General features: G+C 31.0%; 1 protein-coding gene across 1 annotated transcript; it reads left to right on the forward strand.

Moving 5' to 3' along the window:
• The first annotated feature begins 6,914 nt into the window (after positions 1 to 6,914).
• On the forward strand, positions 6,915 to 8,652 carry LOC145036591 (uncharacterized). The gene is made up of 3 exons (XM_078985053.1): positions 6,915 to 7,046; positions 7,715 to 7,922; positions 8,013 to 8,652. Exons 2-3 carry the CDS (start codon positions 7,741 to 7,743, stop codon positions 8,407 to 8,409), a joined length of 579 nt encoding a protein of 192 aa, XP_078841179.1. The 5' UTR covers positions 6,915 to 7,046; positions 7,715 to 7,740; the 3' UTR covers positions 8,410 to 8,652.
• Positions 8,653 to 13,304: the final 4,652 nt, after the last annotated feature.

Raw genomic sequence — 13,304 nt, forward strand, 5'->3', positions numbered from 1 at the left:
GTGTTTAGAACAATGTAAGTTTTAAATTTAGCATGTCTAAATATTTATGTCTCAATTATTTATTTAAATGTTTGATTATTTACTAGATTGTTTTTCATAATGATGATACTTATATTATGAAATGATTGACTTCTATTTTCGAGACCAGATCTCTTAATAGAATTACAAAGTAAATATCAACATTTTATAAATAAAATTAAGTTCTATATGCAAGCACTTTTGACTAAAACTTGTTTTTAAATCAAACATATCAATGACATTGTTATCTTTATTGTATAAATGAAATTTACATATTCCAACTTCAAGAAATGAATCTTTGAAGGCAAATAATGTGGTTTATTTTACATATGAGAATCTTATTTATATATAAAAGATTCATAATAATATTTTCACTAAAGTGTAGAGAAAATAATTATTAAGGAACTATACACCTTGGTGTGTGACTTCCTTTCTAATGAATGTCTATGATTAAGCACAAGATACAACCCAATAATATCATCTAAAGCCTTAGTGATGATAAATGGTGAATTAAACTTTACTTGATATAATTTACTTACTAATCGGTAGAAATGTCCTATTTTTAACCTTTTTAGGATTGTACTTTAATAACTATTAATTGTATCTAGAATACAAACACCAACTAGTTATAAATTGTAGAATATTCTAAAAGGGCATTTAGATTATTACATACAAACTCATCAAGAATAAGTTCCTTTATTCCTCTGAAAGTTGAGTTAGCAGAAAACAAGCTTCTATTGACAAAGCAAGTGGGAGGCACATGGAAGTTGAAGTAGTTCAAGAACCATGGCCCAATGTAACAATTGTTAGCACTAGTTTTAAAAAGAAATTATTAAACATGAATAATTGATATTCACCAATACAAATTGTTCACAATAATGGTAGAAATCATCAATGACTTGAGAAATGTGGAATCTCTTATTGATGAGTTCTTGATGGTTTCTAGTTAAACCATAAACTACCAAAATGTTATATCATATCTTGAATTTGACAAATGACTTAGAGTCATGAACATTGAGATGTAATCCATGTTCAATAATCAAGTATGGGCTTGATTAATCTTTCTCTTTATAACAATGCTAAAAGGAGTAATAAATTCTTCTAGGAAGAATACATACATACATACATACATACATATATATATATATATATATATATATATATACACACACACACACACAAACACATTTTGTAATACTTGTTATATAAGGATTTTTTCATACTCAGGTCAAGGACCATGGTCCTTATCATACTCATGACATTGACTATGATCAGACCTTTTCACAAGTAACTATGATTAGATCAACAATGATATTATTTATCATAACTACATATTCCTAATATAAGATATGACCTATCGATTTCAATAAAAAATCGCTTTTTTTAAGAGACATCTACAAGTAGATATTTATATAGCTTAGCCTGCACGTTTTTTTAATCCATGTTATCCTAACAAAATGTGTAATTCTTGAGATCCACTTGTAGATATAAAGCAAACATCTCACGGTTGGAATAGTCATTTTAATATAAAGATACAAGGTGTGCTTTTTATATCAAAATGAAAAGAACATGTGTGTTTACTAAGAACTAGTGGGAGGATAGTGATATTCATAATCTTGTATGAATGAGACATATTTAATCATTTTAAATAACATTCCGACTATGCAATGTCATTTTCACCGTGACCCAAAAAGTATTTCTAAAATGAAAGACTTACGAATGACAAAGTACATTCTTGGAATGTAAAATCCATAAGAGATAAATAAATATGAATGTTAAAAGTTATAAACTCTTTTTGCATGAATTAACAATATCATGAATAAGGTCAAGATACAAGGTTCCTTTGGATGATTCTTTGCATTGTTACATGACATCTTTTTGAGCCTATCTCAAAGGACTCGACATATAGGTTTGAGCTAGATGAAATGATTTCTATTTTGTTTGTTTGGAAAATAAATCCATCATTTATGTCATATCATGAGATACAAAATTGAATACATGGTTAAGTCACTAGATAACTATGAGAACATTCTAAGAGTACTTAAGAAGAGATAAGAGAATGTATATGAGATAATTAGTTTAGAATAAAACTTAATGTAAAGAGCTACATATGATTTTGATTTCTAAATAAACATAGATAATTATGAATTATAATTGGATTGTGACTTTATTCTGGATGAAGAGTAAGTTTATTAGGATTGAGGACCAAGCAAAACATAAATGACACAATTTACTACAAAATAAGAATACACAAATTTTAAAGTTGAAGTCAAATATGATTGGATGAAAGAGTTCATTGAAAAACTATGTTAATTTCTTCCATTCAAGGATCACATGGAAATATTTATAACTTCGAGAGTTCACTTAATCAGGGTAAGAGACTCTATGTTACAAAAGAACACCAATCATATTTTCCAAAATATTTAACTATACCTAGAGTAAAATTCAAATATAGAGATATAGTATTCACGAAATTCACACAAATTAAATTTAGTCTAACCCATTGATAAGGTCTTTCCTTTTAAGCTAAGTATGAATGGTTACACTTCAACCATATGACTTTTATTATTCTAGAAATGAGATTTTGGTTTGGATTTAATATTTGGATATTGGAACATTGTAATAACAACTATTACATAATGTTTTCATATACTGAGATATGATCATCACATTAATTTTTGTTGCGTTCTATATTAACATGTTTAGACCATGAATAATTTTATTATTTTAAAAGGTTCATAGCCGGTTGTAATTGTGGGAGCAATTATAAAGTAATACTAATATGAATTGAATTGGTTGACTCTCACTAGATGAATGTAGACAAGTGGTTGCAACCAAGTTTCATATGTACTTGTTAGAGAACTAGTACTGAACGAACCTGAATCAAGATCAACTCATAGATCACAGTCATGAGTGACACTTGATTAAAAGGTACTATCTTTGTATCATTAACACCTGAGATACATAGTTGGACTTAATTATAGGGAGTATTGTGCTTTGATATGGTCAAATGCTAATCCTTAACCGTGCCGTTATAAAAGCCATTTTCAGGTATGGTGTGCGGTATGCAAGAGGCTTATGTAGTCAATATGAGATTTGTTCCTCTTATATGTTGAGAGTTAGACATATAACGTGCGTTATCCAAAGTTGAATTACAAATGATATTGATTGCGATCCAAGGCTCATGTTCAACAGGATATCTGTAACAAAGGGATAATTGATAAACTTACCTTGATACATCAATTGAAGCTTGGAGCTTTTGGGAATTGGATGTTAATGAATGACATTATTTGTCATGTGTTACTGGGGGTAGTGAAATGTTGCTAAACGTTCACTACTGTCTATATCAATCTATGATGAGTCTTGTGCAAGTGGGAGATTGAAAGATCTTGTATGCTCAAGAGTCATTATATAATGATATTGCTAATAATATATGATCTTATAGGGTCACACTAATAACAACTTGATGAAAATATATTATTTATAAGAATTTGATTCTTGTTGTGTGTGTGTGAGTGTATATATATATATATATATATATATATATATATTGTAATTAATTGGAAATTATTCATGTCATGGAAATATTATTTTTCAATGTGAAGTATCAAAATATATCATAAGGTATGGTTTATTATGTTGTGTACATATTTTTGGACCAAAAGGGGTTTTGTCTTATATAGATTTATATGTTTTATAACTTACAAAAATTAGAAGAGTTTTTATAGAAAAACTAGCTTCTTCTTTTTATAAACTATTCAAGGAGACAATAAAGGGAAAAGAAGACATACTTGCATTTATTTAATTGTAATCCATGTTCTTACACTTGTAGCCTTTTGTTGTTAGATGCATGGTGTATTAAAGCATCAAGACTGAATGGGTAAGGACTTGGATTAAGATAATTAAAAGGCTTACATGTATTTATACTTTTACTAGCTAAAAGCTACAAAAATTTATGCTTCCTATCTCCATATTCTTTATAGTTTTTTGTCTCTTAAAGTGTTAAGAACATAAAGATGAAGATGATACTTGAATACTCTCTTTGAAGACAAACTAGTTTCTTTGTTTTAAGAGCTTAAGAGATTTTTTATTACAAGAAGAAGACTAACATCTTGTCAAGTTGATTTATTATTGGTGGATATCTCTAGAGAACTTCTACATTGAAATTTCATGCCATACTTCATCAACTTCCAATCTTTCATAAGAATCAAAGTTTTCAAAGGTTGTAACACTTTTCTTTTTATGGTTGTTTTTTTAATCTTTCTAACACTTGCAAAATGATCCTTGGTGGGTAAAATAGTTTTAGTTTTATTTAACATTTTTTTAAAGTTTCCGTTGTCGTATTTACCCTTTATGAAACCGAATTTTTTAATAAAACCCAATAGCATGGACTTAAACATTCTCCAAACTTCAGATTCATAAGATATGAGCACCAAGGGACCCCTTAGGCATATAAAGTTGCTAACTCTATGGAGTCCTAACACTCTAACTCTTAAACCATGGCAAATCATGCATAAAACCTTAGATCTAGAAACAATGCAACATAAAGTTTTTGATCTTTATTACTCACATTGGTCCAGAAGTGTAACTAAAGGTTACAAATGAAACTTCCAAGCTGAAACTATGCTTCAATGGTGATCTCTTCCTCTGCAAACCACTAAAACTCTACCAAAAGATCAATAATCACAAAGAGAGGCTATGGTTAGGGTTTTACTGAGTTTAGGGACGAAGGAAGCTGTTTTGGAACCCCAAAATGAAGTTTATACGGTGTAAATATGAACGAAACCCTAAAAGAACATGGGCTTGCCCTGCATCACACCTCACATCGTGAACTCTTATTGCTCACGTCCTAAGCTCAACATAATTCAATTTCTTTATTTAATTACTTCTCACGTCGTGACCCTCTTATGGTTCACGTTGTGAGCATTGACGTTACCCAAAAACCATGTCTTTGACTCCTCAAAGCCCTAAATCGGTCCAATCTGGAAATCTGGTGTTACATTGTGAAAACGGGATGTTACATTGTGCGACTCCTGCCACAGAATCAACTAAAAGAATGGATAACAATGTTTTACAAAATATAACTTTTCTGCATGTACATCTTGAATATCTCACTTTTCCTGTAATAATACTAGACAACCCAAATCTCGGTCGTGATAATAACTTCAAGCATTCTTCTTTTGACGGTGTGGAAGGAGTGACATCCACCCATTCAAATATCTATGTAACATTTACAAACAAAGGAAAAGAGAGATCAAGCTATTTAAGCATTTTGTTCCAAATTTCTTTACCACATCACAACTAACAAACACGTGCCTACAGACTTAATCTTTATTCTGAGTAGGACATAAAACACATGACACGTAAATCAAGTCACACTTGATTTGTTAACAAACCATTTATTTATTTATTTAACCTTTTAACCACTAAATAATAATAAATATATTATTTTATTATTTATTTGAATTGGTAAAATAATTAAATTTTACACATATTTATTTGTTTCATTGTAACACCGTTAAATATGTTACCTTATATGTTCACATACCATAACATTACAATTAATTATTTGCTTTTTGCACATCATTTGTAACAAAACAATAAACACAAAAAACAAAACTTTGTCACATTCACCGTACTACTCTTAGTTGCTTCAATAGTTTTCTTTAATAGTTTTTAGCACATTGGATAATTAGGATGATGCTTAATCATATTAGGCAACTAATAGCATTTGAAAAACATTCTTTTTTTACTAACTTTTTGGTAATTTTTAATAACCACTTAAAATATCTACATTCTTTGTCTTTATTTAGAAAATACAAGTAACGAATATAATTTTTACATAGGGTTTTTTCGTTCTAAAAAACTAAAAGTTAACATGAATACCACAATCACATCTACTAAAAAAATGAATTATTTGTGCATAAATGTTTGATTTTTTTTCCAAAGTACATCAAAATCAAATTATAAAATAAGTGTTCAAAATTTTATTATTCCATTATGGTTTTTATGTGAAAAATGTTGTCCAAAATTGGAACTTTTAATGAAAAACCAAATTCCAAAATGTTATTTTTGTTAAGAAAATGAAGTTTGATGATACAAGATTAGTCCAAAATGTATACTCATTCTGTCCAAAAAATTGTCCGCGTTTGATTTTCACAGTCTTTCAATATCAATTTTGATCATAAATAACTTTATTTATGTTATATAATTTTTGATGAAACTTATAACAATGAAAATCCATATAAAAATAATTTATTCATATACTTTACATAAAACATTATATAATATAAAATAAATTATTTAAAATCAAAGTTAGAAAAAACTTAAAAAATAAAATATAAACAATGAGACGGAAGGAGCCTAATTCAAGATCAAATAATTATTTTTACAAATACCTAGAAAGTTGATCTTAAAAAAATCAAAAAAAATATAACTTACCATTTCTATGATCATATTTTATGAGTATCCGTAAAAATGAATTTAAAACACTTCTAGACACATTCAAAGAGATGTTGATGGGCCAAAGATGGAGGAGGACTACATAAGTTACAAAATATAAATAAACATATTTATTAAATTAAATATTTGTATTATTTTCTATTATTCTATGTATTAAATTCCAATAGGACCACAACTGAAAAATGAGTAAAAATACATTAAAATAATACGATTCCGTATTTTACAGAGAGCGGGTGAGAATACCGATGAGATTGCTGGCCACAGGCACCGCCAACGTGATCCCCATTTCTTAAATGCTTTCTTTTGCAGGCGGGCCTCCCAGTTCTTGTCTCCCACCACCACCATCTCTCTCTCTCTCTCTCTCTCCTCAAACCCTAATTCTTCATTCAATTTTTAAATCAGTTTCTTGCTTTTCCGTTTCAACCTTTCTCCCCTATATATCACACCCACCTCAACCCTTCTCTCCTTTCTTCTTCGTCTTCCTCTGCTTCTCTTTCGTCCTTTTTTGCTTTTTTCTAATTACCCAGGCCACAGGAGCCTCTGTTTCAACGTTCCAGTTCTAAAAGGTGAGAGGGATTTACTTAGATTGCTTTCGGTTTCTTCGTTTTCTGTTCGAAAGTGTTTCGGATTTGGGGTTTTGTTGGGTTGATCTATGGGGCTGTTGTGGATTTCAAGTTTTTTTGACTGGTTTTTTTCGGAACTGAAGGCTACTACTGATCTTAGTGCGATTTTTTTGGAGTCGACAACTTGGTTTTTACGATTGATTATATCAGAAAATTTGTTTTTTTGTTGACGTATGATGAATTTAATTAGCGAAAAAGTCAAATTTTGACATCTTCGGTTTAAGATTGTTCATCCTTTTTGGAAGTTTTGTTTGCTCTTAATTTGTTTCTGTAATTTCGTTTTCAACTCTAAGATTAGTTATTTGTTCCTTACGAATTATCAAGAACAAATAATTGATTTTTATGTCAGATCTGCGTCTGTTTTTTAAACTTGTCTGTTTTGGTTCGTAACTGAACGATATCTAATTTCTAGATGACGTTTAACTGCTTCCAGATTTAAATTTGCAAAAATCTGATCGACAAACGTTGTGATTTCGATATCAGATCTGGTTAAATTATCATATTTAGATCCCAGTTTGTTCAAAAAAATTTCATTCTCACAGATCTAAAGTTTCTCTCTCTGATTTCTCGTATACATGCTTTGATTCTAACGATCTATCTTTAAAACACAGGATTTATTCCATCAGAAGAAAGAAAAATGAATCACTGTGGAATCCATCAAAACACCACCTTTGCATCTTCCCGCGAAGAAATGAGAAGCTCCGTTTCACTTTCCGTAACCTTCGGCAACGGCGAGCCGATGGTTTGTCCAAAGCCAAGACGCCTCGGTCTCTTCTCCACCACCAACGACTCCGTCAGGCCTCTGAGATGGCAGATGTGGTAAGCCTTCCTTCCAAAACTCTACAATTTTCAATAAATCTCGGATCTTTGAACTCAGTAACTCACCCCGATTTTCTGTTCTATTTTCAGTTATCAATCGGAAGGCTACGAATCGAAAGCCGGACCTGAACTGTTGGACATCATCTTCGCAAAAGGTGGTGGTTACGGCGGATCATCGGAGCAAACATGTACACAGATAGCCTCGTCGCCCCCTTTTTTCAGTGGGTCACCGCCGAGTAGAGTTTCTAACCCACTAATTCAAGACGCCCTGTTCGGAGACGACAAGGTCTCTCCGGTGTCACCACGTTCAATGATCCCCAATCCTTCATCTTCCGGTATGTCATCATCTTCTCCTTCATCTTCTTCCGCAAGAAAAGGTGGATGTCTTCGCGCCAATTTTGGTAACAAACCGGCGGTCAGGATTGAGGGGTTTGATTGCCTCGACAGGGACAACCGCCGCAATTGCAGCATCCCTGCCCTCGCCTGAAAAAATCAAACCCTAAAAAGTTCCGAAATCGAAATCCATACAAAGTACATAAAAAAATCAGATAAATTCAGCAACCAGTTTAAATTCTAGCAATTTTGAAGACATGAGAGAGATACATGAAGCAGATTTGGTTACTTTTAGTGTAAATAGGAAGAAGGTCTGTAATCTGTATGTAATTAATTAGAAGTTAATCGTTAAAAATAATGGGGGAAATTGGAGAATGGAGAGTGAGGGAGTTTGTGATGATGGTGTTTTTGTTTGGTTAAATTTACGGTTTTACCCTTTTGGTGATGATTTGTAAGTATAGAAGAAGATCAAGAGAAGGGTAATTACCAAAAGTTGAAGAATTCTTTTTGGTGTTTTTTATTATGTAAGAATTAAGAGGAGTGAGAGAGAGAGAGAGGATATTGCGACTTTATGAAGAGAAGAAATTTGTATAAAATTGTAAGGTCGCATATCGAGGTCGATCTTTTTATTTGTAGCATTTTGAGATTGTAAATATGAATATGTGATCTTTTTTATGAAGGGTTATATTTCTCGTTTTGTTTACTTGTTTATTATTATTTTTTGGTAGAGAAATTAAATATCCTTATATAAATGTTTTGGAGTGGTTGTATTGTTTTTTAAAAAGGTGACCGAATTTGGCACGCTAGCCAAAATATGGTGGTTGGATTTTAACTTTTAATATGATGAGATTTAGGTATTATTATGTGTATCGTGGATACTTGATATTGGATGCCTTTTATATGGTTTCAAAGGGCAGAAAGCCGTTTCAGAAAATATTTTTTAAAGAGTTGGATTTTTATTCTTAGATTTTTTTTTCTGATTTTGTTTGATAAAATATGTATTTTATAAAAAAAGTAAAACATAATAAGCATCTTAAATAATTGTAAAAAGATATTAATTCTTTATCAAAGATTAAAATTAATTAATTTTGTAAATGTAAAATTAAATTACTGTTTAAATATAATTAAAAATATAAAATAAAATATTATTGAAAATTTGGAACTTAAAAACAAAGAAGCAAATGTTTATATTTTTCTCAAAATAAACAAAAGGAAATTGAAAAAAGCTTGTTCATCGCTACAAGTATTTTTTGAGGTAAAGACAATATTATCAATATCTTTCAAAAAGACCTCCCGCTAAAAGTTTCCTATAATGTTGTCCAACAATTGATTGTAAAATGTGAAATAGTTTATAAGAAACCCAAGGTTACAATGATTAGTAATTGATTATAAAAATAGTGAAAACTTGGTTCAAAATCAACATTTTTTTTTGCTTTTGGGATAAAAAGAGTAATATGAAGAATTACAAAAAGGAATTTGTATATTAGATAATATAATAGAATATATCAATAGACGTATGGTTTAAGATGAAAATAGTAAATATGGTATTTTGTTGAATCATATATAGAATTGAATTATGATGGTAGGCGTGTTGAAGTCAAAGCAGTGGGTTTCTTTACAGCTAAGATGTTGGGTCATTTTATACCCCATCAATCCATCATGGCCATACATTAAAAAGCAAAATAGATTTGGGATTGATTGCGTGAAAAGCGGCACCGATTCTCAACTGTTGAAAAAAAAGCAAATGCTTCCTTCAAGTTCATCAATTTGGTAAAAGTAAACGATTAACTTCTATCTTGAATATAGTGCCTTCATGAACATGATATTATTTTCTTCTTCTTTCATATAAATACTACTATTAAAAACTTTGGCTCTTTGTTCTCTTTGATATTCATTATGTTCGATGGTTTGTTTAGAATTGTGTGGTCAAAGTTCTTAAACATCTCTTGTTGGTTACTTATTTTTGATTTGATGAGGTGTCACATGATATATTTCGTTGAATTTCCACAAAAGGATAATAAATGCAATATATACATAGCAATATAGGCCATGGGGCAAGAAACAACACCCTTCCTTGCAATGTTATTGGTATCAAATCATGGAAGAGAGATATAGTGACCCTTTGTGAAGATGTTAGCGGGAGACATGTAGAACACAAATGTAGAACTAGACTTTGATATCATGTTAAGACGTTAAAACGATATATTCCATTGAATATCCATAAATGGATGATGAACACAATATATACAAATCAATACATGCCATGGGCCGAGAGATACTTTGGGCTATACATTATTAGACTAGAGTAACATTCACAAGTAGTACAATTAAGATGTTTTTATCTTTTAGTTTCAAACTAGTTATTATATTTTAACATGGAAAAATCTCTTGAAAATTTTGGGACATTACCATACAGATATATTGATTCCATGAAAAATCAACGACCACTACCATCTACTTTAACTCCGACAACCACAAATATCTGGTGAACATACCAAAAATTAAATCACCCTAACAAAAACCCTTTGTTGAATTTTCATAAAAAACTGCAAAGCTAAATATCTAACCATTCAAAACCACAATCCCCTGAAATCTATCTAGAAATCAAAGCCTAAAATCCGGATGTCAACCTATCTTGTCGATCTACTAATTCTATGTGTTTTAAGAATTTTGTCGATCTGTTGGTTGCACTATGGGTTTTAGTAGCAATGTGTAGGCAACGGAGGGAGTGTGGTGGTTGTGTTTTTGGTGAAATAAGAGAGAGAAGAATGGGTTCAATAGGCAGAGGTACGACGGTGTAACGGAGGCATGATTTAAGAGCATCAATCCAGTTGTTTCGACGACATCACAGTGCATTTCTAGCGATATCAGAGAAGATTGAATAAGGTCGGTGGTTGGTTTTCTTGAAAGGGGAGTATGAGGTCTATACAGGAGGAGTATATAAGTGATTTGCTGCTCGAGAAGGGAGCATAAAGAAGAGAGATAGAGGGGAGGATTCTGGCGGATGAAGCACTCATCGCCGGCGATGGATGGTGATTCCGACGACTGAAGCATTAGAGAAGAAAGCAGAGAGAGGGATATAAAAGGTGAAGGGTTAGTCTTGGGAAAGAGAGTCGTATACATATCATTTTTTATTTTATAAATAGTAAATAAATAATAAATTGATTAAAAAAAGAATTAGTAAGGGCCATTTAGTATTGTTTTTAGGTACAGTAGGGACCAAAAACGTAATAAAATCAAACTATAGGAACTGTCCGAATGCAAAACAGAAGTCAAGGAACAAATACATAATTTTGACAAACCACATGGATAGTTTCAGTAAATTTTTATATGCTAAAAGGTCTTTTTATAACATTTTTTCATGATATCAACTTTATAAAATTAATTTGTTTTTCTCAAAATTATTTTTTGCATCTTTATTTGTATGTTTTTTTTTAAATATTTTTCCATTTCTATAAATTTGTTTTTCTATAAAACTAAGATTTTACACGTTGCGCGTTGCGGCGACAGTAATGTATTTGAGAAGTAGTAGGAAGTAAGTTGCTACATGTGGAACATGAATTTAGAACGATTTAATCCGACAAACCACAATAGTTTGAGGCCAAAACCATGCCAAAACAAAGATAATAAAAACCGCATTATATATGACATGCATAAGCACGAATATATATATATATATATATATATATATATATATATATATATATATATATATATATATATATATATATAAACGTAAACGAACTCGAATTTATATCCCTACAGATACATTAATTTTTTTTTAAAAATAAACGAACTAAAGTTCTAAATTTACGTCGAAACATTAACCACCTCTAATTTATACCGACACATATGAAATGTCAGAAAAATCAGAGGGGTGATAACCGTAGGAAAAACATATTATACATATTATTGAAAAAAAAAGTTTAGAAAATAAAAATAGATGAAATTGATATTTTCTAAAGTTCAAATACAGGGGTGAATATGGTATTTTAAAAGGTGAAGGGTTGAAAATGTGTTTACTAAACTATGAGGATAATAGCAATAGAAACTTAGTAGGAGGATTTAAATTGGCAAAAGCTAAAAATGATTAAAGAGTGAAAATGAAAAATAGGAAATGAGTAAAAACAAAAGACTAAACTGTAAATTTGGTCCCTGTGGTTATCAAAAAAATATGGATGGAGTCCAAAATCTTTTCAACTTGTACTACTGGTTCAAAATCAAATATTTTTGTGGATATGATCCTTGTCAAACATAAAAAGACTAATTTGCCCTTGTAATTTCTTTTTATATATATATATATTTATGTTTTTCTATTATTAGAATAAATAAAAAAATCCCACCTACCCCTCCCCACCCCACCCCACCTTACCGTCTCTCTCTCTCTCTCTCTCTCTCTCTCTCTCTCTCTCTCTTTCTCAAAATTCCACCCATTCATCATCTTCTTCCACATCCCTTCCCTCCATTGACCAGATCCTAGAACAAGGTTCTTCCCAGTTATCTTCAAGACAAACGACAATCAAAGAAAGATGGCAACTCGTTTATGATTTAGAGCTCATGATTAGAAAAAAACGAGAAAGGGAATTCATTGGCAGCTAGGTTGCAATGGGAAGAAGAAAGAAATGACAGGTTGATGGTTTAAGGGAGTTTGACGGCTCCTAACCCCTGATCTCCTTCTCTGTTGTCTCTTTCTGGTCTCTCTTATTGAATGTAAAACTGAATTGCAGTTTTGATTTTACAGGTTTCATCTTTATTTCTCTGGTGTCTGCATCTTACTGAAAATCGAACATAATTATGGTTAAAGCCATCGTTGCATATCTCTTCATTATAGGACCAATCTCGGAAATCACATAGATTTCAGAAAGCCTATTGAACGTATGATGATAGAGGCGATTGAGTGTGTGTGTGTGTGTCATCCTCTGAAAACTTGAAATAAGTGTGTATGTTTTATGCTTCTCTGTTGAACTCACTCTATCTTCTTTGTGGTTGTACAATGAACCGGTAAAACTTTTGGAGGAAACCTTAACCATCAAGAACTAGCCTCGAAGA

The sequence above is a fragment of the Lactuca saligna genome, chromosome 3 (genome assembly GCF_052625555.1).
Source record: "Lactuca saligna cultivar CGN05327 chromosome 3, ASM5262555v1, whole genome shotgun sequence".
NCBI lineage: Eukaryota > Viridiplantae > Streptophyta > Magnoliopsida > Asterales > Asteraceae > Lactuca > Lactuca saligna.